General features: G+C 43.2%; 1 protein-coding gene across 5 annotated transcripts in view; it reads left to right on the forward strand.

Moving 5' to 3' along the window:
- Positions 1-26,108, forward strand: part of SLC35D4 (solute carrier family 35 member D4) — a 127,822-nt gene that overhangs the window by 57,184 nt on the left and 44,530 nt on the right. For 3 of the 5 annotated variants that reach the window (XR_001371064.2, XM_006157660.3, XM_027775362.1), the window contains 5 exons: positions 125-170; positions 2,302-2,337; positions 8,593-8,627; positions 18,715-18,784; positions 22,951-23,044. Coding sequence is in view for 4 of the 5 variants with exons in the window: in XM_006157660.3 (XP_006157722.1) it covers positions 125-170; positions 2,302-2,337; positions 8,593-8,627; positions 18,715-18,784; positions 22,951-23,044 (281 nt within the window). In the remaining variant the exon portion in view is untranslated. The remainder of the gene's footprint in view (positions 1-124; positions 171-2,301; positions 2,338-8,592; positions 8,628-18,714; positions 18,785-22,950; positions 23,045-26,108) is intronic. The other 2 variants (XM_006157661.3, XM_014591294.2) reach the window with 2 other exon arrangements.

Here is a 26,108-nt window from a genome sequence, read left to right on the forward strand (position 1 = left end):
GTAGGGAAAAGGAGACCAGCAGCTACACCTTGGGATCTTTATTATGGGGTTTCGTGCTTCCCTGGAAGTGCAGGCAGTCCTTAGGCAAAGTGCCATATACCAGTAATACATGTTTCCTTTCCAGGGGCTTATAAAATCCTGCAGAAGTCCCAGAAACCCAGCACATTAAGGTAAGCTCCTAATGTCTAGTGCATTGTCACGTGGTTAAGGAAAGATCAAGAGCCAGGTATCCTGGGATTCTTCCATTCATCCAGACCCTCTGTGTTGCTGTGAGGGCAGCAGACGTGACCATCACTCCTCTCCAGGTGGCTACTCCAGGCTGGGGTCACCATACTTCGGCCATGTGTGGGAAGTGTGGAACTCTCACACCCTTCCTTCAAGAGCAGCCATTTGGCTGACATTTTAATGACATCATTTTAGTGATCAGCTGCTGTGGGCTCCAACTGACTACCTGCAACTCAGAGGGACAGCTCTTTCTTCTTGTTTCCCCAGCCCCTTCCTAATTTGAGTCAGGCTAGACCCAGCCGTCTCCTCAGGTACCAGCTGTGTGCTGTTGCAAACGAGGCTTTTGTTGCAGGCAGTCAGTGGAACAGGCTGGGTGAATGTAGATGAAAGGGATGAGAAGCCAGGCCTCACAGAGTGAAGTGGGAGCTGGAGCTTCGAGGTCAGCATGCCTAGACTGGGTTGGGGGTCACCTGAAGGTCTGAAGGGAAAACTCCGGGAAGAAGGTCAGACGCTCTGGAATGTGCGGCTATCACTCCTGAGAGCACCTTTTGTTCTTTTAATAAAGTGTTTTTGTAACAAGAAGCCAGGAGAGTTGCCAGATAAAATACAGGATGCGCAGTTAAATTAGAATTTCAGATAAGCAGTGAATAGTTTTTTTAGTTAAATGCATCCGTGCAATATTTGGAACATGTGAGGGGACTTCAAAAGTTTGTGAAAAAATGGGATTAAAATATGAGTTTGGAGGCCGGCAGGTGGCCTGGTGGTGGTTAAGGTGCTGAACTCCCACTGGAATTAAAGTCCTGGACTCAGCAGCTTGAAACGCCTGCCTGGTATGTGCGTATGTGCAGAATCCCCGGAGAAGAAGAGATTGTAGTGTGGCTATTCTCCCTGGCGGGTGGTTTCTTACTTTCCCTGTCTCTGTCTTTCTGTCTGTCTGTGGTAAATGCACACAACCTATGGCAAAAACCTTAAAAAAAAAGTTTGTTTTGACCCCCCAAATTTAAAAAAATCCATGCAGTTTTAAAAACAATACACATTTTGTATGAACTTTTTGAAGACCTTCATACTTACACTAAAACATTATTCTTTATCTGCACTTCAAATTTATTTGGGTGGCCTGAATTCTCATTTGTTAAATATGGAAACTCTAGAAGCCAGTCCAGTCGTCTGAGCTATAATAGTGGATCCTCCTTTGAAAGTAGCAAGTGTACATAGAGAAAAACTTGACCATAGGTAAAAATGTGGGTGCCGGTACTCAACTAGGAAAATTTTTTTTTAATACCTTAGTACACAAGTGTTTGTCAGAGAGAGAAAAAGAGAAGGGAAATGTAAGATAGCATTCCCCAGGAGGGATGATCCCGTTGCATTCCCTTCTCCTCCGCTCTCCTCTCAGGATTCTAGGTACACATGCTGGTTTGGTTTTTTTAAGCTGCCAGGCCTAGGACTTGAACCACACAGCTGGGCATGTGGAATCTAGCCACCCTCACCACCAAACTACCAGCTGGCATGGAAATAACTTTTTAAGAGATAGGGTGTGTGTACTCACCAGAGAGACAGAAAGCAAGAAGTCACCTCTCAGGGGGTGGCCATGTCACAATCCCTTCTCCTCCATGCTCCTCTCAGGATTTTGGGCATGCATGTGCACATGCCTGGCACGAGTTTTAAGCCACCTGGTCCAGGACTCGAACTGCAGTCAACTGTGTGGGAGTACAGTGACTTAACCAGTACGCCATCTGCTAGTCCCTGGAAATAACCTTTTAAAATGAACCAGGAACTGATTTTGAGTATATAGTACTCTTTGTCTTACTTAATGTCAAATTACAAAAGTAGTAACTTATATGTGGGGACTTCAAAAAGTTCATGGAAAGTGGAGTTGACGTATATGCTTATTTTGGTACAAAATAATTTTGAAATCGTGTGTAATTTTCTCAGAATACATATTTTCCATGAACTTTTTGAAGGCTTCTCACATACGTAGAGATAGAATTTATTAATAGAGGATAATGATTATTCGATATATTTAAAGTGCTTCTATTGTTCCGTATGTTTCATCCTTTCCTGTCTCTTATTCCTTAGTGATACTGACCAGCAGTACTTAAACTATATGTTCAGGTAAGATGTAACTTACATTTTTAAAGAACAATGCATATCCTTCTAAAGCTAATGAATTTTTAATTTTTTAGCACTAGTTTTTTATTTTTATTAACTTATTCATTAAAATAATCAATATTTTGATGAACAAGTTCTGAGCCAATGTGCCTCCAGAAAGGCCAGTTAAATAGTGTTTGAGATGACCAGAACTGAAGAAACCAATAGTAGTCTTGCCCTTAGACCAGTAAGAGATGCCTCTGTCTGGACCTATCCTTCAGAGGGCCACACTCCTCATGGCATCTGTAAGGGTAAGGGATGTTCCATCCCAGAGGCCCCAGGTACCTTAGACTGTGCTCTAGAATCCCCTACCCAACTCCTTGAGTTTGAATCCAGGACCTCCTTGGGTAGCTGTCTGTACAACTTATTCCTAGATCAAAAGGATGTCTAAAGAGGCTCTCCATGAGAAGGGGTATAGATAAAAGGTGCCCTTTTGGCCCTGGAGTACAGGATGGAGGCTGGGGTAGAAAGAGAAACAGTGGCTTGGCAGCCAGGGCCAGAGGCCAGATCTCGCCATACAGCCACATTCCAACTTGATGCTCAAAGATATCCAAGAGTTCTGAATTCCAGTCTGGACTTCAGTTGTTTTGAAGGTGTTTTTTGTTAAGGTAGGTTCAAGTTTGAGGCTTGAGTTACAACTATGAAATATGGTTTACCGACTTCTGTTTGTACTATTGCCTGAAGCCAAGCAGGGAGTGGGCTTGGCCTGCTCACTGGAAGAGCTGGGCATTGTTCTCGGATATTCCTAGTCTCAGGCTGTGCACTGCAGGGACCTGTTTGAGAAACAAAGTGAGACTTGTTCGAAACCCAAGTTTGCCGATGCAGTGACTTTCTGACTTCGCAAAATGAGGATTAAGTTGGAGATACACCTCGCATCTGGTCGTGCTGATTTCTGGAGGATGTTACTTGGCTAAAAATGTTCACTGTGAGCTGTATTCTCTTTTTGCAGATGAAGCTAATAAATATCCTAGTATTTATTAAAATGCCTTTCTGAAAGAAAGTACACCCTAAGTATGGCTATGGGCTGTCTTTGTACTCAGCTGAAAACAATCATTAGTTCCGCTCTGCTGACCTTTCAGCTTGCCCTCCCCTCCCCTCCCTTTCCCTTCCCTTCCCTTCATCTTTCTTCCTTTGCCAGAAAGTGCATGTCCCCACTGGAGAAACACACACACACACACACACACACACACACAGAAAGAGAGAGAGAGAGATGGAAAGTGAAAAAGCATTCCCCATGGGAATGGTCATGTTGCAATCTCTGCTCCTCCGTTTCTACCTCCTTTTGGGATTTTGGACTGGGCTGGCCTCAGCTGGTTTTCAGAAGACTTTTCTGGAAACACAGAAGACTGTTGATGTTTAAAATTTTGCCATGACCTTGGACCACTTTAAAGCAGTTCTTCTTTCCCCAAAAGAGTATAGCCAGGTGGAGTAGGAAAGGAGGTGCTATGGAGAGATGAGCTCCCCATAACCCACAGCAAGTTCTCCTGGCCCATCTGCTCCATGCCAACATGCCCACCTGCTGTGAGGGTATTTGCTGCCTGGGAGCCTGATACTGGCAGCTTCCTGGCTGAGGCTGTGGCACACCCCACCAATGCCATCATTCTGCTTCTGGTCTTTTCTTCCAATACAAGTGAATCCAAATGAGGGCCATGATTCAGTTTCCCACTGGCAGTGTATGCTAAGAAAATTGGAATGAAGAAACCGGCATTCTATTCAGGTTCATGGTTGTGTGTGCCAGTTGGAACTAGTGCCTTCTAGAGCAAAAAGGTTGGTTTGATTTCTCAGGGTTTGTTTTTGTTTTTGTTTTTGTTTTTAATGAGGAAGATGAGTATTTTTGCTATACAGCAGTCCTTTTTGTCTCAGCATCTCTGGCAGTTAGGGCCACAGGCTGGGCACTGCTCTCAGCCTCTTTAGGTTGGGCCTGGAACCAAAACCAGGTCTTTCATGCCACCTCTGCCATCATTCCATGGGGCCCTTCAGCTTGCACCACCACTGCTGGGCCATCGTTCAGTCTTTTGAGAGAGGCAAGTAGCAAGTGGTTGGATGGTTCTCTTCCTTTGGCACACACTCCTGTTTCCGAGAGTCTGTGTTTGCCCCCTGACCTTGGCTTTGTGGTGTTCCTAATACAGATAGACATATAAAGCTCAAGGTGGGGGGAAAGGATGAAAGGAAGAATAAAAGGAAAGGTTGTATATGGGGCTGAAAATAATTGCAGCTTCTAAAATTAGATACTGCTTTGATCTTCATCTTGGGGAATTTAGGTACTGTATAAGGAATGAATTTTATGGAATGTACTTGTAGTACCATTTTAATATGAGGCAGACTCTAGTCTTTTCCAGTCTATTAAATAGAAAATTACCATGATATTACTTATTCATGCCCCACTTCCTTATTTTGCATGTGAGGTTTTTGTATGTCAAAAAGAAATAGACAGGTATTCTTTCTAGAGTAAAATGCAGGGAAACTAAAAAAAAAAAAAAAAAACCCTACATATTGGAGCTTACGATGGAGAGGCAGTATTTTCCATTTTATTTCCTGTGAGCATAGAAATGTTTTCTATTTTGCTCACTGCAATATTCCCAGATGCTAGAATAGTACCTGCCATATATGAGGGTACTTCAGGAAGTTTGTGGAAAGTTTATTTTGGTGCAAAAAGATTTGAAATTCATTCATAGTTTTCTCATAATGTGCATTTTCCATGACATTTTTGAAGACTCTTTGTATTAGACACTTGATAAATGTTTATTGAATGAATGAAGTAAAAAACATGTTCTCTACTGGCATTATATGCCTTTTTATAGTAGTCTATATTCATTCCCTCATTAGAGTTTATATATAATTTATAATCTTAGAACTGTAGTGGGCTTCAGTTATGCTTCTCTTCAAACATATCCCACCATTTCTACAGGTGATTAACTGCATTCAGAAAACATAGTCAGTGTCTGCTGCTAGGCACATTTGACCGAGAGATGAGTAAGACACGGTTCTTGCCCCCAAGGAGGTTACCAAGTAGAAATTAGGAGTGGAGCCAGCAAGTGGCGTGGTGGTTAAGTTGTTGGACTCCCTCATGGCTGACCGTGATTTGAGTCTCAGACCTGGTGGCTTGCTTTCTCCCATTCTCCCTCTCTCTCCCCCCCTCCCCTCCCCCTCTGTCACTCTCTAGTGAGCACACATGAAAAAAGTTGAAAATAAATAATTAATTTTTAAAAAGAAAAAGAAATTTCGAGTGACTTAACGCCAGGATCCAACTAACCAGACACTAACAACCAGATTCAAACAGGGATTAGAGAACCAGCTATTTCATTTAATTATTTCTCTTTATTTCTGCCCCCTAATTTATTTCAGGCTTATCCTTTGGGATGACTTCTATGATGGAATTTGGGGTACCATGGCAGACCCTGGGAGATATTTAGGGGTATAAAGAAGCCCCTCTTATCCTGTCATAGGAGTAAAAACTTCTGATCCTGAAGTTATAAGCTAAAGGGGATCCTGGGGCATAGAGTGATGGAGTATCAGAGGGCAAGCGCTTTCCAAAGAAAGATGAGAGCAAAGAAAGGCGAGCAAAGACTAATGGAGCCCTTGTATGTCCTAATCCTTGCACTCTCTTCTGTACTGTGTGTATTTTTTACAACTGCAAGTAAACCCTGCCTACAGTCCCACAGCTTCTGATTGCCAGGACATGTGGCTCTTCTCCGTAGGCTTTCTCTAGAGCCTCCTTTCCTCCTGCCTCTGTCCATATTGCTGCTATCCTGAGGGCCATCAGAGAACTTGTGCTTTAGAAGCAGAGCAGAGGAAAAGCCTGAGAAAAAAACAGAAATGGTGCAGGGAGGTACCCGCAGGAGTGGGACAGGACTGGCCAAATCCCAGTGGCTTCGCTGCTCACAGCCCACTTCCTTCATGGTGCCTATAATGTCACTCCCAACTAGAGACTCCCGGAGGTTGTTCTCAGTCTGGGACACATTAAAACTACTTGGGTCGTAACAGAGAAAAGCGACTGATGCCTGGATTCCAGAGATACTGATTTAAGCCAGGCAGTGGGGCTGTTCTGATGTGCAGCACAATTTAGAACCGGAGTGGGCCATCAGCACTTTAAAAGATTTCCCTCCTATACTTAGATAGCCAGTTTTATTCCAAACCTTTAAGGAGATCAGCTGGTGTGGTGTTGACAGAGAAAGGAGCAGAAAGTGGGGAATTTGACCCACTGCAGCGGGCTTTGCAGAACATGTAGGCATGCAGAGGGGCCCTGGGAGATGAGAGAGTGTTCCAGAGAGGAAGGTGGGAGGTAGTATCAGAGGAATGCTCCTTCTCATTTCCCCTTCATCCTTCCTCACACTAGCACTCATTGAACATCAGTCCAGGTGGTGTTCAGCTACACAGTGATGGCATGAATCAATCTGTGGCTAGCATTTTAGAAAAAAAAAATTTTTTTTTTTTTTTTGAGATTTTTGCTATAGGACACATGAGCTCACTGGAGAGACTGAGAAAAACAGAGAGACAGAAAGTGAGAAATCACCCCCTAAGAAGGGATCACCATGTCACAATCCCTTCTTTTCCATTCTCCTTTTGGGATTTTAGGCATGCACATATACACACCTAGCATGAGTTCTAAGCTGCTGGGTCTGGTACTTGAACCACAGTTGACTATGTGGGAGTATAGCACCGTAACCATTATGCCATCAAAAGTTTTATTTATTTTAGGAGCAGCAGTTAGCGTAATGGCCATGTTGCTAGACTTCCATGTAGTTGACCGCGGTTTGAGTTCCAGACTTGGTGGCTCATACTGTGCCCAAGCCCAAGATCCTGAGAGGAGAATGGAGGAGAAGGGATTGCGGCATGGCCATCCCCCCTGGGGAGTGATTTCTCGCTTTCTGTCTCTCTGTCTTTCTGGCGAGCGCATGCCTCTTATCGCAAAAGCCTCTCTCAAAAAAAAAAAAAAAAAAAACGTTTATTTCGGGACCAGCAGTTAGCATAATGGCTGTGTCGCTGAACTCCCATGTAGTCGACCATGGTTCAAGTCCCGGACCTGGTGGCTTAAACTCACGCTGGGCGCGTGTGTGTGCATGCCTAAGATCCCGAGAAGAGAATGGAGGAGAAGGGATTGAGGTGTGGCCATCCCCCCTGGGGGGTGATTTCTCGCTTTCTGTCTCTCTCTCTCTCTCTTTCTTTCTGGCAAATTCACACACCTCTCTGAGAAAGAAAGTTTATTTCTTTCATGAGTGAGAGAGACAGATAGAGAAAAGGAGAGACAGCATCCCCAACAAGTTCTTGATGCCCTGATCCATTTTCAGCCTCAGCCAGCCCTTGATCTTAGGCACTTGCATGTACAGCATGTTCAGGGAGGTCTCCAGATGTTAATCTGGAACTTTCCCATGTGAATCAGCCTTGCAGAATGCCCTGTTTTACCAATGTGCTACCACCTGGCCCCCTCTTTTTGGAAATTGAAGTACCTTCTACACAATTAATTTTGTATAAAGTATTTTGCAAAAGTATACTTAGCTCACATTCAACAGCTGGCCTTTAGATTGCAACTTACTTAAAATTTGGAGTTTGCTTTATTTAGTTTATAAATACCGTCAGTATATTAGGTGAGAGTGATAACAGTTAGGTCAACCAGGACCAAGAACGTGAGGAACTGACCCTCAGGTGGGAGCTGGATTTTCAGCCTGTTCCAAGGGATGGACTCAATCTTCTTGTCAAAACATGAGGCCTTTCTTTCTTTCTTTTAAAATTTATTTGAGGCATTTCTTTCTTTTCTTTTTCTTTTTCCTGTTTTAATTTGCCAGAGGGCTTGTAAGAGCACTAGAGGGAAACAAAGAGAGAGGAAGTGATAAAACATCCCTCATTGGACATGGTCATGCTGCAATTTCTTCTCTACCATCTCCCTTTCCTTTCAGGATTTTAGGCATGCATGATCACATGCCTGGCATGTGTTTCAGGCCTCTGGGTCCAGAACTCGAACTGCACAGTTGGCCATGAAGGATCCAGCTGCCTTAATCACCAGGTCCCCCAAGACATGAGGCATTTTAAGAGATGCTCACTTTCTCTGTGGAGTTGGGTTTAGGCAGAATGAGACTATTTGGTGTAAGTACTTTGCTTTTAGGCAGATTCAACTATTTCCAAGTCTTCAGAATAGGTAGAAACTTAAAGCGTGGTTTTTTTTGTGTGGTATTTTTTGGTACAAGAAATGCTTTTTTGACTGCTTTGCTGTGTCTTTTTTAGTGTGGTGCTCCTGGTGTTCGCCTCTCATGCCACAGGTAAGGCCCCTTGCCCCTCAGTTGTTACTCTGTTTTATACTGTTCCAACCCCTGTGGGCACATCTCTGAGAGACATTTCATAGGAGAATATGGCCGCCTTCCGGGATATCAAACTCAAAGGTTAAGAATGACTCACATATTTGAAACTGCTCTACATAACTCATTATAGATTTAGTGCCCAGGAATTTATTCTTATCCCTTCTTGAATTTTGCTGTCTGTTATTTTCCTCTGGTGCAAACTCAGATGTACACCAAGCAGGTTTATTACCAGTCTACTAAGCTAGTACTTGTTTGAGCTGTTCTAAAATTTCTTCTCCAGTCATCCAGAATTGCTCTTCAATTCCAGCGCTAAAGGATTTGGTAAAAAAGTCAAATTCACCCTATTTTTAGCTGACAGTATTTATAAAACTTGATTATTATATGTGACCTTGTACTCTTCAAAATTCTAGACCACCCAATTCTATTTTAGAACTTGTCTGCTGCCTCAGTTACTCTATTGTTGCCTTTCGGATTTGGGAGTTGCCTGTAATGCTCTATTCTGTTGTATGTTGTTTTTTTGTTGTTGTTGTTTGTTTGTTTGTTTTAACTTTGAGAGACTTTAAAGTTGATACCAAAGATAAAACAGTAATATCTGTGTACAGCATGGCTGAAAATAAAATGCACTTTATTGGTTGTCTTAGCCTATTGTGTTGCTAACAGAAGTACCCAAGACTGGGTGATTTTATAAAGAAATAGAGGTTTATTCAGCTCAGGGTTTGGGGGGTTCAGGGCCCAGGGTCCATCTTCTAGTGAGGCTATAACATGACAGGGGCAGGCTCTTGAGCAGAGCAGTCTACCCACAAGTTTCTGCATCTCTGTCTGGTCTCCTTCCCTTGCTTATAGACCCAGTAGAACTCTTCATAGGGGTTGCACTCTAGTGGCCTTATCACACCCAAAGGCCTCACCCTTAATTCCATGAAGGAATTAAGTTGTCACTTAACACCCTTACAATACAGTTAAGTCCCAATCCATGAATTTTTGGGCACATCCAAATTAAAAAACTTGAACCTTTGAAGGACAAAACATTATCAAAATTGTGACTTTGGTCATGTTCCTCTGGCTTAGTGGAGTGTAGTCAAAAGAGCAATGACGATAAAGGATTGGAATGTCTCTTGGCTTCCTTTGTGAGTGACCTTAAGGTCTTTCTTTTTAAAACTAATGGCTTTTTTGTCTGTTTTGTTTTTTAATGAGAGAAAGGGAGGGAGAAAAGAAGGGAAGAAAAAGAGGGGGACAAGCACGCTCTACTAGATCTTGTACGCTATGATTCCCATTCTCCAGTTCTCCACTCCTCAGACTCCTGTGCACCCACATGCACCTGGCCTACCAGAGATCGAAACAGTGGTTGACCATATGGCTTCCAGCCTTGCAGGCCACTTGTGTTACCACTGCAGCACTGGGGCTAGGTCTAAACTGTTTATTGGCCACTTGCTGTGCCTAAGGTGTTGCCTAGACCCTCAGAGTCTTGTCTTCTCCTCTGTAAAATGAGAAATGTGTTCAGGATTATTTCTAAAGCTTCTTCTCTCGTCCTGTGCTCAAAATGATGACCGCTGTCTGTTGGTGTTTTTAGCTATTCAGATTATTTGAACCAATATCCTTAGGTAACTGTTGACTGGGGGGTAATGTTTCCAGGTTGTGTATGATATATCTGAACCTGTAGTATCATTTGAATTGTCAATTTTTTTAATGCATTACTCTTTGCTTGTCCACGCTGAGGCTTATCTGCTATTGTCTGCCCACTCCCATCACCTGGTGACATCTCATAACTAAAGTTTACTGTTGGGAGTGTCCTCTCCACTGTCATTTTTGAAAGCCATTCTCTATGAGATAGTAGATTCTAAGGTTAGAAGTCTTACTGCTCACCCAAGCAGTTTCTACTTATTCATACTGCTGGTCAGCAGCCTTTCAATCCTGCCTCTTGTCACTCCTTCATGTAGCCAGGCAGTGCCACCCAATAAACATTTAAGAACCTACTAAGTTCCCTCCTACCTTTTTGAAATGTGCATTTATCACAGGCTTTTGGAAAGTTCCATTCACTGTTTCTCCTTGATTTCTATGTTTGTTTATTTACTGAAATATTTCTAGTGAATGTGGGTGAATGAAGGCCCAGAGGAGTTCAATAGCTTGAACAAGATAACAAGATGATGCAGAGAAAGTGAGAAGTAGAAGGGCTTGGAGTTTAGGTCTTCTGACTCTCTTTCCAGGATTTCTTTTCTTTTTTACTTTTTTTTTTTTTTTGTTTTTTTTTTTTTTGGCCAGAGGGTAGGGAGAGAAACAGAGAGAGAGAGAGGGAAAGTGAGGAAGCATCCCCCTTAGGAAATGATAACACTGCAGTATCTTCTCCTTCGTTCTCTGGGCATGCATGCACATGTGCCTGAAGTGTTTTTCAAGGTATTAAGTCCAGGACTCGAACCATGCAGCTAGATCTATGGGATCCAACTCCCTTAACCACCATGCCACAGGCTAGCCCCAGGTGTATTTTTTTTAATGCTGCTTTTTCCAGTGATCTTGCATGTTATTGTAAAGTATCCTGAGCAAGGGATTTCTTAAGTTTATTTCTGGAGCTTCTCTTGGCTTCAGGGGTGTTTTATCTAACAGTTTCCATGGAGGATGATTGCTGGTAAGAGTTTACCCATTTTGGCCAACAGTCTGACATTTTACATTGAGTTAGGTCAATGTAAGAATATCTTGGGCATTTGGTGACCTCTGGAAAAACAAAGTGGTCAGCAGCCTAAGGTTAAAAAAGGGTCTGGGAAAAAGAGTAATTTAAAATAAACTTCAATTTCTTCCTGAGGTGATGAAAATGTTCTGAAATTAGATAGCAGTGACAGTTGCACAACTCTGTGGATATTCTGAAAACTACTCAAGTGTACAGTTTAAAAGGACAAACTTTATAGTATGCAAATTATATCTCAATAAGAAAATGTTTAAGGGCAAAAAGAAAAGAAAAAATAAATCTCTCTGACTTGAAAACCAGTATGGAGCTTAGTTATGCCAGAAAAGGATATGTGCAAAGATTCCTTTTCCTTCAAATAATGCATACATTTTAATGCCAGAGAGCACATGTGTATGCACAAGAGGTAGGAAAGAGAGAGAGAGAGACAGAGAAAGAAAACCTTCCAAAGAGGCCTGGTTATGCCACAATCCTTTTTCCTCCATTTTTCCATTCTGTGAGGATCCTGAGTACATATACACATGCCTAGCATGTTTTTCAAGTCTCCAGGGCCAGGACTTGAGCCCTCAGTCAAGTTAGATCTGGCTTCCTCTGTGCCATGCTTAATCTCTGCATCATGGGACCAGCCTCAAATTATATGTTCAAATAAAAAGAAAAATAAAATAGGGGCCAGCTCTTTACTGCAGTAGTTAAGGGAGCTGGATCCAACTTGGATAACAGCAGTATGAATCCCAATCCCAGGGGCTTAAAAAACACAGTGGGGTGTGCACATGCATGATCAAAATCCTCACAGGAAGAAGGAATGGAGCAAAAAGGATAGAGCATTACCACACACTTTTTAGGGGGGATACTTTCTCTCTGGAAAGTATGTACTCCCACTGTCAATTAAAGAAAATAAAAAAGTAAAATACTGAAGAAAAAAAAATACAGGACACAATGGGCATCAGATGCTTACCTCCTGGTACTTCCACTGTGGCTTCAGTCCTATTGCACAGTAGATCGAGGGTCAGTCCACAGCAGGCAGTTCAGAGAGTTATAGCACCTTCATCAAAGAGAGCCCTGGCATGTTTCTCTTGAAGGACACCTATCTGCAACTATGGTTTGTTTCATTCCTGCCTGCTGAAGTGGTGGTGTTGAAAGGTCAAGTATGGAAAGTTAGACTTCTAAGCAGGGTTTTGCTAAGGCAGTGGCACTGCCAGGCTAGTGTGCCTCTTAGTCAATAGCAGAGGCAGCCTCCATTGCTCTTAGTAGCAGAGGCTCCCAATGGAGGGATGTCCCAAAGCTGTAGTGCTCAAGAGTCCTTCAGGCCATGATGGCCATCATGGCAGGGCTTCTGCAAAGACCCTGGGGAAGTGGGTATGGAGTTATGTACAGACTGGTTGCAGCCTTCCAGAAGGATCCAGCTCCTTCTTTGTATACCAGTACCATATTCAGTATCTAACCTGTGAGCAACCCAGGGAAATACTGTAAAAGCACATCTATTCTATGTGTAGTAATATAAGGGTGTATTCTTTTTATAAAGGTGCTCTGAGTATGATCACTGAAAGCATGTTTGTTGCTTTCTTAAACTTTTACAAAGTGTATGTCAAGAGGCCTTCAAGATGGAGGTGCTTGCCTTCACCGCCTATAAATGGAATGCCATTGACTTAAGACCTGGTAGACATGGTGTTTGTCCTTGAGTGCCTGCTTGGATCAAGATTGTTAAGTAGCAAAATACTCTTGACTGAAGTAGTGAAGCTGCTTTTGACATCCAAATGAGAAGAGACTGTCCAGGTTTTGATCAACTTTAGCTTTTAGAAATGCCACCACATACCGCTGTGGTCTGTATGGACAGTGATAGACAGTGTTCTGTACCCTGAAGCTGTGTGGTACACAACCTGTGCAGCTGTAAGCAATGGCCCCTCCCTTCAAAAAGCACACAGAATAGTAAAGTGTTCATATTTGTTTGCTAGAGTGGGTAACTGAGGCAGATAGATATATATTTCTATTTTAAAGATTACGTATTTTAAATTTTATTTATTATCATTATTCTTCAGTTTTTGACCAGTGAGAGATAGGCAGAGAGAAACGGAGAGTGAGAAAGCAAGACACCAGGTTGAGGACTTGAACTGTGATTGGCCATGGTGCAGAGATTAAACATGGCACAGAGAGAAAGGGAGAGTGAGAAAGCAAGCCACCAGGTTGAGGACTTGAACTGTGATCGGCCATGTGGGAGTCCAGTGCCCCAAGCACCATGTCACTTGCCGGCCCCAAAGCAGATAGATATTAAGGTAGGAATTTGGTGTGATAGGATAGATGCTTGGAATCTAGGAGGCCTGTTGAGGGTCAGTTGCCCTGACCTCTCTTACTCACCCTGGTGATGTTTTCTTGTACTACTATGCAGTTGACTACAAAGTTTAATACCTAAAACAGCTGAGGAAGATTTCTCTCCCCTAGAGCTATTCGAAGACTACTCTTATTGAACAGCTCTAATTTCTGCCAGTGTGCTAGCTTTCTGATTGGACCCATGGGCAATCTAGTCCATTTTATGACAGAACAACACTTTATTCTATCCCAGTTGCTTATTATAGTTTCCAAATAGAATAATCACTGTGGGACCTGAATGGGGATCAGGAATGCTGTCTTCCTGACAGGTGGGGACCTGCCCAGTTAAGATGCAGTAAGAATCAGGGTTCATTGGGTAAGGTCTTTTTATTAAGGATCTATTAATACTTTCTGACATTTTAAAGCGGGAACTGATTCTTTTGGTTTCTTCTTTTCCTTTCTTTTGTTACTTGTATCTTAATTATTTGATAGTAATTTTAAAACACTTTAAAATTGAGATATAATTTTAAAATATTTTATTTTTTATTTATTTTTTATTTTTTAGGTTTTTGACATGGGGCATTTGTGCTCACTGTAGAGAGACAGAGAGACAGAGAAAAGGAAAGTGATATATCACCACCTAAGGGAGGGGATGGCCATGTCATAATCCCTTTTCTTCCATTCTCCTCTCAGGATTTTGGGCACACATGCACATGTGCTCAACATGATTTTCTTTTCTCTTTTTTCCTTTTCTTTTCTTTCTCTCTCTTTTCTCTCTCTCTCTTTCTTTCTTTCCTTCTTTCTTTTTTTTTAAAGAAATTTTTGCTTTAGGGCATGTATGCTTGCCAGAGAGAGAGAGACAGAGACAGTGAGAAGGAAAGTGAGAAATCACCCTCTGGAGGAATGACCATGCTGCAATCCCTTCTCCTCCATTCTCCTCCTGGGATCTTGGGCATGTATGTACATGCACCCAGCATTCAAGCCACCAGGTCTGGGACTTGAACCACGGTCAGCCACATGGGAGTCCAGCGACGTAACCACTATGCCATCTGGTGTCCCTCCAACGTGATTTTCAAGCTGCCAAGTCTAGGACTCCAACTGTGGTCAGCCACATGGAGTTCATTGCCTTAACTACCGTGCTACCTGTTGGCCTCAAAATATTTTTATTTTTAAAGTTTGTTTATTTACTTTTTTAGGTTTCTCCAGTAGAGTCTTCACACCACAATCCACCTCCAGCCTCAACCAGCCCAGATCATGGGCACACATGCACACATCTGGTGTGTATAGGGAAGCTCCAGGACACAAACCCACAACCTACCCATGTGGGTCCAGTTGTGTTGCTACTATATCTCATGATACAATTTACATTTATGAGATGCATGTATCTTAAAAGTTCAGTTCAATCTATTATGGCTAATGTACATACCTGTGTAACTTACACTCCTATCAAGATTATAGAACATTTCTTTCACTACAGAAAGTTTCTTCTTAGTCACTTCTTCTCATCTGTCACATATACCATTATTGTTCTGATTTCTGTTACCATGGATAAGTTCTGTCTATTCTCAAGCTACACCTAAATGGAACTATCAGTAAGTATATTTTTGTGTCTAATCCTTACCTTTAGTGTGGTGTTTAGAAATTTATATTGTCATGTGTATCATGAGTTTGGTCCTTTTTGTTGTGTTCCGTTGTGTGAACATACCACAGTTTGTTTGTTCATTCACCTGTGGGTGCTTGGGTGGGCTGTTTCCCATTTGTGTCTGTTGTGACTAGCCCAAAAGTTGCTATGAACATCCTTATACAAGACTTTAGATGGACTTGTGTTTTTGTGTCTGTTGAATAAATATCTGGGAGAAGGATTGCTGGGTCTTAGGGTAGATGTATGGCTAACTTTCTAAACGAGTGCCCATTTCCCAAAGCATTTCACCATTTTGCATGGCCACCCAGCAATGTATGAGAGCGCTAGTTGCTCCACATCCATATCCTCACCAGCTTTTGATGTTGTCAGCCTTGGGTTGGCTATTATAGCGGATGGATATGGTCTCTAATCATGCTTTTGACCGAATTTCCCTCTTCACTCACTCACGGATGACTAGGAAGACGAGCATACTTTTGGGGTGTCCTGGGCGGTGGTGGTAGGGATCAGTGGACAGTTCCTCAGTCCTGGGCATGGTTCCCCCACCTGGGTTTGCTTCTTGGCAGGTGGAATCTACCTCTCCCTCTAGCCTTTCAATGTTATGATTCATGTAGAGGCTCCCAGAATTTGGGAACCTTGCTTAAGCGGAGTGCCACCCTCCCTTTGGACTGTTCTAAATGGTAGCAAAGTGGAGAAATTCTTCCCAGATTTACCCTTTGCCTTTCATGTTTTTATGGGGCCCTTCTGTTGTGCTGTGCAAGAGTTTCAAAGAACCAGAGGATCAGGGATCTGACCTGGAAATAACCTTGTTACCTGGTGTGCATGTGTGGCTTGTGTGTAAAGTAAAGCAAGCAGCACTAATGACTCCTTGAAACTGACCTCACATTTTCCTGCCAGTTCTGAGGGGAAAATGGGGTGAGTGGAAGTTATCTTCACATTCGAATATCAGTTAGTCTTGAATGTGGTGAGGCCATTCCATACTTTTCACTGTGGGAGTTTCATGCTTTGTAACATCAGAGAAATGGGATTCACTCCTTCACTGAGAGCCAGCAGGATTTCACCTGCAGAATAGAACTGGGGGTGTTCCTATGCCTGCTCTTGGCTTCAGGTTCTGCTTTAGTAAATGAGAAGGCAGGTAGAAGGCATCGGAGGGACATGTTGAACATGAAGCTGAGGCCCACATAGCTAGGTGGAAACTGTTTGGAACATTCTCTCCGGGAAAAACGGGCAGTTTAAGTCTTTCAGACACTCTCAGTTCAGTAGTGCTTGTTAGGAGTCTGGTCTGGACGCAACACATGGTGGATACAGGGTAAGCTGGAAAGAGTCTCTGTTCTCAGAACCTGATGACTGCAGGAGAAGGCCAGGCATGAAGTCACTAAGTGCCACTGAGGAATGTGTGAGGGTTTGAGAAGTGGCTTGGAGAAAGGGCCAGGTCCTTCACTTCTTTCCTTTGTCTCTTCTCTTGTTATTAATTTATAGGATCAGTTGTCGGGATTTGGGTGGAGGTTATCATCTAACTGGAAGGTTCCAAGGACCATGGCCTTTTTCCATATTTTCCTCCTTCCAGGACTCCTCTGATTTCTCCCCTGCTTTTGAGACCCCCTCTTAAGCCTGGGTTGCTATCACACTTGTGTGTCCTGTTTACCCCCCGAGTCTTTCTGATGAACAGCTGGGTGCTGTGAGGAGGGGTCTTAAGGTCCTGGATCAAACTGATCACCCTCTGCCCCTTCCTCATGATCACACTGGCTACACTACAGTGCCTCTCACACCAAGAGGGAAGTTGGGAACGGGCCAGAAAAGAAACTAACAGTTGCCAGGGTCTCCTCCTATACCTGCCTGAAGAGGGGCCCCTTGATCCAAGGGCCCCAGGGTCACTTTGGCTGTCACTCTGAGGGGAGAGGGACTTCAGAATACATCTGTGCTCTTCACACACTGAAAATCTGGGATTGATGTCGTTGGTGCAAATTCTCTTTTCCAACATAGGTTCTGAAGCTAGAGGTAGTCAGCAGAATCCTTGCAGAAAAAAATGAGAATTCTTAACCTTTTGCTGGGATGCATGAAAATGAAGTTTCAATAAAACATCTCCTTTTAGTGAAACACACACAAAGACAGACAAAACAAATGAAAATAACAAGTCAGGATTTAAAAAAAAATAACCCCCCAGGAAATAGAATTCAGAACCTTCCTTTCCAAGAGTAGGGCCAGTCATTTGATGTCATTTAGGTTTCTGAGAACGCAGTTTGTTGTGTCTTTGGCTGTGAAGCACTTGGCTAGCAGGTGTAGTGGTGCAGGCAGCGCTGCCTGTGGGTTCCCTGTTGTACCCCTCCTATGCTACGAATATTCGGGAGAATCAGCCTCTCCCTCCAGCCTGCCCAGATTGAGCTATCTGCTGTGGAAATGCTTAATTCCTCTTCTCTGGACATTTTTGGAAGGCTTTCTGCTTTTTTAATCTCCTGACTTCTTGTTTGTGACCAAGTTCAAATTCCAGAGAGGGAAGCAGCCAATATGTGTGATTATTTCCTTTTGTACCAAGTGGAACTAAAAGAATGATCTTACTTCACTAGAAATAAATGTACCCTTTGGACCTCAAATAACATGAGCATGCACAGTTGGTCTGGCCCCTGTGCTGTTTGTGCAGTAATTAAACACAAAAATGAAAAAAGATGTCAGGGGAATGCATTCATACCTTTTTTTAGACATAAAACAGGAAAGAAGAATCTTAAAATGTTCTTTTTTTTTTTTTTTCTTCTACATTGTCCCTCATGCAGGCTTGGCTGCCTGATGAAAGATCCTGGGGTTTTAGGTAGAGTTCACATTTGGGCTCCACAGTTTGAGTTGCACAATCTCAGACACATCTCATAACTTCTCTGAGCTGCAGTTAAAATAGGATTATAGAACCTCTTAATGTGGATTGAAGGATAAATGTGCAAGGCCTGATTAGCATCAGGCCTTGCACAAGGCGTGCTCTCATTCAGTGGTCATTATCATACTATTTATACTACTATTGTTATCAGGCAATGCCAGTAGTGGAATCTCTAGGAATGCCAGAATGGATTCGATACTAGGCACTTCACAACTCAGAGGGCTACTGTGCTAAAGCTAGTGGTGGCATGGCTGCACTCCACTAGGCTGATCTTGGTTTGAGTCCCAGACCCGACAGCTTGAGAGTCATGCCGGGCACGTGTGTGTGAGTCCCCAAAAATCCTGAGAGGAGCATGAAGGAAAAGGGATTGCGGTGTGGCCATCCCTCCTGGGGGTGATTTTTCTCTTTTCCTTTCATTGTCTTTCTGTCTCTCCTGTTAGAGCATGTGCCCTGTGGCAAAATAAAGACCCTTGCCTTGCATTTCTTGGGACAGTGAGGTGATGCCAGTGAGGGGAGCAGAGGGGCATGTGGGGCTATGTGGCCATACTTTCACTGTTGCTGTGCCCCTTAGGTGATCTCTTCAACGTCCTGGACTTCCCATTCCTGTATTTCTACAGATTCCATGGCAGCTGTTGTGCCAGGTAATGTTGACTCACTAATCTGTATGTTTTCTGTGCTATCAGCTGTGTGTTCATCTCTGGCAATCTGAGCGAGCTGGAGGAGAGAATGGTGGTAGGTGCAGGCAAGGAGGCACCTCGCCTCGTTATTGTCACTGGACATTCCTGGGTACTCAGGGTTGCCACAGGGCCTGTAAGGACCCCTGGCCTGGGGAGGTGCCTTAGCAGTTTTGAATTTGCTGAAAAGCTAGGTGCCCCTACTTTTTATTTTTCCCTGTACCATGCAATCTCATATAGAACTTCAGTGTATAATACTGATAAGCCTGATTCAGTGCTAGATTTGGGTCTGGATCCCACCCTTTCCACTTCCACCTTGGTCTCTCTCACGCTCCTGAAAGCAGTGTCCAGAAAAACCTTCATAGCACGCTAAGACTTTAAGAGGCAGAATGTGGAAGCCAACACCTAGGAGGTGTCTAGACAAGGTGATCATTAATACTTGGCCTTTGGTAGGACGGAGGGTTGTTCACCAGTCAGATGAGTGTATCTAAATACAGAAGCTTATGCCCATTCTCTCTCTCTTTTCCTGCCATAATCCCCATGTTGCTTGAGTTTATTATGTTGAGAAGTAAAAAGCTTCTGTATACAGTGTCAAAGCATGTCTTCTGAGATGGGGGGGGACTGCCAGACCTGGGTCGAATCCCAGGATTGCTGCTTGTAAACTGGGTGGTCTTAGCACAAGTTATCCAAGTTCTCCATAGCCTTAGTTTTCTCATCTATAAAATGGAAAAATAATACCAACACAGAGCTACTGTTAGTAGTCCAAAGCATTGTGCCTGGCCCAATAAATGGCAGCCTTTGTTATTATATGCTCAGGTTGACTGTAAACAAAATTTTAACTAATAAACTATGAGCAGTTGCTGTGTGTTAGTGAGACCACGTAGTGATAACCACCTGTTAGCATGCATACAATATAGTACCCTTTGAAGCAGTGTTTTTACAGAGAGGTAGAAAGCTGATATATGTCTAAATACTGTTTCTAAGGGATATATTATGCTTCTCAGGTATGTTAGAGAAAAAAAAAAAGACTCAATATTACAGAATTTTTCTTTGCACTTGAGCCTCACAGCAATTTATCTATTGCCTTCAGAAAAATTTTAGGAAAATACTGATAGTTAAGCCTTGGGCAGAGAGGGCCAGATGCCACATGGCTGTCCGTGGTTTGAATTTAACCCCAAGAGCTTGAAAAACACACCAGAAATATGCATGTGTGCCCAGGATCCTAAAGGGATGGAAAAATGGAGAAAAAAAGGACTATAGCCTTACCAGACCCTGTTTGGGGCAGTTTTCTCTCTTTTTCTTTTCCCTTCCTCCTACCTGGCATAAATTAAAAAAAAAAAAAAATCATCTTCCCAGTTCCTATCATATGATTGGGCCTTGTTTACTTGCCGGCTAGCTGGGGTCATGCAGCAGGTCCCCTCGTGTTTCTCAGGTGCCAGTGGACTTGTTTGGCAGTGTGGGTAAGTGGGGCGTGGATGGGAGGTCAGCAGTTGACTCATTTAGAACAGGTCAGCACAGTCCACAGCCCATTGGTGTTGGCTTTGTGGGGTGATTTCTTCCCCTTTTTCTCTGCAACTTTCTCCTAATGCAATAGGATAACCCAGGTCTCTGTATTTTAAAGATTTGGAAACCTTTATTTGAATTGATGTAACTCTGTTGCATTTTACCCCTTGCCTTCAGTACAAAACTTATTTGTCTGAGAGTCATTACCTTCAGGGGATCCTGCGGAGCACAGCAGGGATTGTAGAGACCTGAGGGGATAGTAGAAGCCATGACCTGGAGCCATTAACAGGGGGTCTCCTATTTCTGGGCTCCTTTAATTCTGGGATCCTTCCTCTGCTTCTCAGATCTGCCTCTGTAGTCAGAGGTAGAAGAGCTGAAGGTAGGAAGAGAGAGGGCATCCAGGAATGATACAGAGATGATTCAGACAGACAATTGATGGGACAGAGTCCTAGATGCGTCCATCGTGTGACCATTACAAACCAGGAAGAACTTAGGCTAGTCTGCACTGAGGGGACAGGTTACCATAGAATGCTGCCCTTCTGGCTGGGGGTGGAGAGGAGGGGGAAAGACCAGAGGGGAAAGAGGTCAGAGAGATTCGGCAGGCACCTGGGAAGCTGTTACCTCAGATGTAGGGAGTGAAAACTGCTAAGAGGTACTCCAAAGCACAGGTTGTTTCACTTTCCACTCCCATCTTTGGAGCTACAGGTGCCTGGAATATCTCACTCTTTGGCTAGTAGGGAGCACATTCCCATGCTGAGGTTTGAAGAGCCATGGAGACCTGGATTCTAATTCCTGTTTCCTTGTTAATAAAGTGAGACATCAGTTCCTCTTTTAAGGCTCTGGTTCCGTAAGATAGGATGAGGGCTGATATGTTTATTCTTACATTAGGAACACTGAACCTGGCACAAGAAAAAGGAAACCAGGGAGACTTGCTCAATGTTATAAGGGTCAGTAGGCATAGCTAAGAATAGAAATCTAGGTTACATCATTTGATTCGATTGGGTTAGTCCGCTGCCTACCCTCAAGGGCCTCTGCCTTTTGAGTGTGACCTAATGTCTCAGTCCATAGCTGCTCAGTGTCCCACAGCTACTGATGCAAATGAATGAGCTTTGCAGGTCATCAGGCCTAACTGGCTGAGATATACACAGGGGAAATCTATCTGTTTCTAGTCTTGACCCAAGAATGTGGCTGTGAACTTATGTAGTTCAATGACGTGAAGGTATGTATTTCTGTAAAATTTGGCCTTAAGTGTATTCCACTCGATCGAACCTGACAACCATTAATTTAATACCTACTATGAGGCCAGCAGGTAACATAGTGGTTGGGGTGCTGGACTCCCACATGGCCAGTTGTGGTTCAAGTCCCAGACCTGGTGACTTGAAAATCATGCTTGTTGTGTGTGTGTGCGTGGATCCAAAATCCCAGGAGGAGATTGGAGAAGGATTGTGGCATGACCATCTCCCTGGGGAAAGGGGGAGGTGGTTTCTCATTTTCCCTGTCTCTCTTCAGAGAGCCCACATTCCCTATGGCAGAAACCTTGGGGGAAACAAAACAAAACAAAACAAAACAATGACCAAGGCTCTGTTACAGGCCCCATTGGGGAGCACACAAAGAGTAGCTGAAGACTGGGCCCTCCCCTCCAAGTTTATGATCTTAGTTGGAGCCATATAACGGGGTCAGTAATAAAAGCCAGATGGAAGTCTTACTCTCATGAGTCTATAAGTACGATTGACTCGCATGACCTGCCTTTCTGGCTTGAGGTAGTCATTTTTTACTTTTCAGTTTTTAATTTCAAATAAAAGTTACATTTAAGCTCCCATTTGCACATATTTGCAGGCAGTGAGCCTCTCTCTTTGTGGTCTCTCTACAGTACTTCCCCAAGTGCCCTGCCTTCAAATGCCAAGAGCAGTTTGGAGTTCCCTTGGCTTTGACTTTGACTACATAGTGACACGCTTAAAAATAGTTCCAGCATAGGCTCTATATCCCCATCCACTCCTGTACCAATGTCCTTGCTAGTCTAATCTCTGTATAGCTCCCAATTTGCTGCTCTGTCCTCAGGTTCCCATGGGCAGGATCTTTCAGTTCACACACGTGTGTTTAGGCATCTTTCCCAAAGCAGAGCTTCCATGTAAGTTGGCCTCGACTTCAAGTGTACCTGGAGCAGGCCCTCTCCTAAAGATTCTCACTGCGAGTGCAGAGGCCATTCTACCCTCTTCTCATATAGTGTGTTTCTCTTTGGAAGATTTTTCTTGCTAGTTTATTTTGCTTGAAAAAAAAAAAAAGGAAACTCTGTGTGGCAAGCACCAAGCTCCAGAAGTAATATAAGATGGAACGGGGGTATTGTCTACTGCATATTTTTTGTCCTTTCCTAATTTAGCCAGAGACCACCAAGATGTCTATACCCTCTTCCCACTTCCAAAGAAATGCTCTATGATACCTCCTTAGAAAAGAAGAGCTTCATGGATTTTAAAAATATTTTGGTATCTTTATCCAGAGATCATTAGAAAACACAGATGAGGTAGAGGTTGTATAATACTTAGAAATTTACTAGTAAAATATGGCTGAAAGTAGTCAGGTAATGGCTAAAGAGAGAGAAGCCTCACTAACAAAAGAATATTTTCTCCTTCCAGTGGGTTATTAGGATTCTTTCTCATGATCAGTACCATGAAGCTAAAAAGCCAGCTGGGCCCAGGGCAGTGTGCAGCCTGGATTTTCTTTGCTAAGGTAAGAGAGAGGGGAGGGATGGGAAAATCCATCCCAAGAGCTGGTGTGTCCAGTGTTCTTAGAGCCTGGGTCATAAAGATCTTCATAAAACCATTTCTGGTCACTGACCCTGAGCTGAGCCTTCACTCAGATACCCATTTCTGAGGCCTTCCACCTATTTTATCAGCATGGCATGTTTAATCTTCATTCCACTCCTGGAAGGTGGCCATGGGTAGGCTTCTTAACTTTCTTGAGCCTTAACTTATCCATAGCAAAAGGAAAGGTTTTGCAAAAAACTCTAAGGTTTCTTTGATGCTCTGACTATGCCATATGATTGAAAAAACAAAACAGACAGTTCCATAGAGGATTTGATAAAATTTTAATTTCATAGGGAATTTATTTTCTTGATGTCTATGAGGGTGAAAATAGATAAGTAGCCAGGTTGGGGAACATTGATGAAATTTTCAAAACAGGGGTTATTAGGGACCAGCAGTTAGTGTAATGGCTATGTCACTGGACTACCATGTAGTCAACCACGGTTCGAGTCCTGGACCCCGTGGCTTAAACTCATGCCGGGCACATGTGCGTGCATGCCCAAGATTCCGAGAAGAGAATGGAGGAGAAGGGATTGCGGCGTGGCCATCCTCCCTGGGGGGTGATTTCTCGCTTTTTGTCTCTCTGTCTCTCTCTGGCTTTCTGGCGAGTGCACACGCCCTATAGCAAAAAAAAACCTCTTTAAAAAGGTGGGGGGTGGTTGCTGTTATAGGAATGGCCTTCTCTGTCTGAATGACCAGGTTGAAGCACATGTTAGAGATGGGGAAACTATGAAGAAGCAGGAGGAGCAGAAAACCATCTGTGGGATGTGCAATCTTAACTGAAATACTTGGGGACTAACTTCTTTCTATTGGTACATTTTAGTTCCCTAATACCTGTGAGGGAATCAAGTTGCAGGGCCCTTGGTGCTACTTTTGAGAAGTAAAATTTCTAAATTAACTTAATCTAATGAAATAATGATTTCAACTTGTGCTTCAGTCATCTTTATGGTTTGGGTGTTTTTGTTTTTGGTTTTGGTTTGTTTGCTTGCTTTTGGTTGTTTTCTCCTCTGAAAATATGATTTCACAGTGATATTCTCACCCATGTTTTGTTCTACTTTTTTTTTTCCCATAAGTTGTGTGTGCTCACTAGTCAGAGATAGAGGGAAAGTAAGAAATCACCCCGCAGTGGGGATGGCCACACTGCAGTCCCTTCTCCTCTTGGGATTTTGGACATGCATGCACATATGCCCAGTGTGATTTTTAAGCTGTCAGGTCTGGGACTTAAACTGCATTCAGCCATGTGAGAGTCCAACACCTTAACTACCATGCTACCTGCTGGCCCCCATATGTCTACTTTTTAATAGCATTAATAATTCTAATTCTGGCAAAATGGTTGAGATAATTGATTTCCAACATGGTAGAGTGAGGAGGTTAATGAAACCTTGTCCCAAAAGCAACTAGGAAGCTGGAAAAAAGACTCAAAAACATCCATTTCATCTCTCTAAAAATTGACCAGAGTCATACAATAAACTGAGAGGTATTTATTCATGAAAACTGCTAAACTGAGTAAGAATGGAGTAGATTTGTGATTTTTTTTTTTTGAGAGGTTTTAGCTATAGGGCACATGCACTTGCCAGACAGACAGAGAGAGACAGAGAGATAGAAAGCGAGAAATCACCCCCCAGGGGGGATGGCCACGCCGCAATCTCTTCTCCTCCATTCTCCTCTTGGGATCTTGGGCACGCACGCACACGTGCCCTATAGCAAAAACCCCTCCAAAAAAATACATCCCAATTTGTGATGTTTTTCCTATTGTTGCTCCCATTCCCTTCTCCCTGTCTCAGTAATAGCTTAACCAGAGCAGAGTGGTCTGTGAAATCCAGCATCCTACTACTACTGGGTTGTTGGGAGAGTCATGACACATTTTTGTGTAGAAAACCATAGAAAAATGTTATGATTTTCCTGACAACTTTATATGTCCAGAAGGGGCTCACCCTATTTGGAGGACTGTCTATTAAAGTAGCCTCCTTGGGGGACCAGCAGTTAGCATAATGGCTATGCCACTGAACTCCCAGGTAGTTGACTGCGGTTTGAGTCCTGGACCCGGTGGGTTAAACTCATGCTGGGTGCGTGTGCGTGCGTGCCCAAGATCACAAGAGGAGAATGGAGGAGAAGGGATTGTGGCATGGCCATCCCCTCTGGGGGTGATTTCTTGCTTTCTGTCTCTCTGTCTCTCTCTGTCTTCTTGGCGAGTGCACGTGTCCTATAGCAAAAATAATAATAATAATAATAATAATAATAATAATAATAATAATAATATAGCCACCTTGGTGCCAAATGAACAAGAAAGGCCAGCAGTTTCTCCAGCTTGAATTTATAGTCCTCTTTGGAGCAAGTGGAAGACTAGTGGCCTAGTTGGGGCTTTTAATAGGTAGTCCTAGGTAAGGTGAGACAGCCATTTAGGGCCTGATAGCTCTCCATATTCAACACAGATTGAACTGAACCTGTGTGCGTGAGCAGCAGAGATGGATCAGGCCTATCCGCAGCCAGCGGAGCCCATGTGCACACTCACAGGAGGTGTGAGAGAGCCCGCAGAAAGTGAAATCTGGGGCAGTCATGAAAACAGTCAGCAGTTTGAATGTGCTCCCCAGCCCATACACAGAATCAGAAGCAAAGAGAAGAAGCCTTCAGGCTCAAAGAGTAAAATCTCTGACTACTCTTTTCTAGAACACTGAGATAGGCAGATGGGGAGATGACCCATAGAATCCAGACTTAACAGTAAGAACAGGAAAAAAAAAAATGAGTACAAAAGCATCAGCAACTGTACCTTATATGGAGGACAAATTTCACAGCCTTAGTCCAGGAAAATGACTAAATAAACTAAACAACAATATCAAATCCTATGGGAAAAGTCAGAATCCAGAGTTGCTACCCTATATTATTTAAAATGTCATGTTCTCTAAAATTAGAGACATATTAGTAAAGCAAAATGTGATCCGTATACAGGAAAAAAAGCCACCAATAGGAACTATCTTTGAGTATCTGTCCTC

This window comes from Tupaia chinensis, unplaced genomic scaffold (genome assembly GCF_000334495.1).
Source record: "Tupaia chinensis unplaced genomic scaffold, TupChi_1.0 Scaffold000550_1, whole genome shotgun sequence".
NCBI lineage: Eukaryota > Metazoa > Chordata > Mammalia > Scandentia > Tupaiidae > Tupaia > Tupaia belangeri.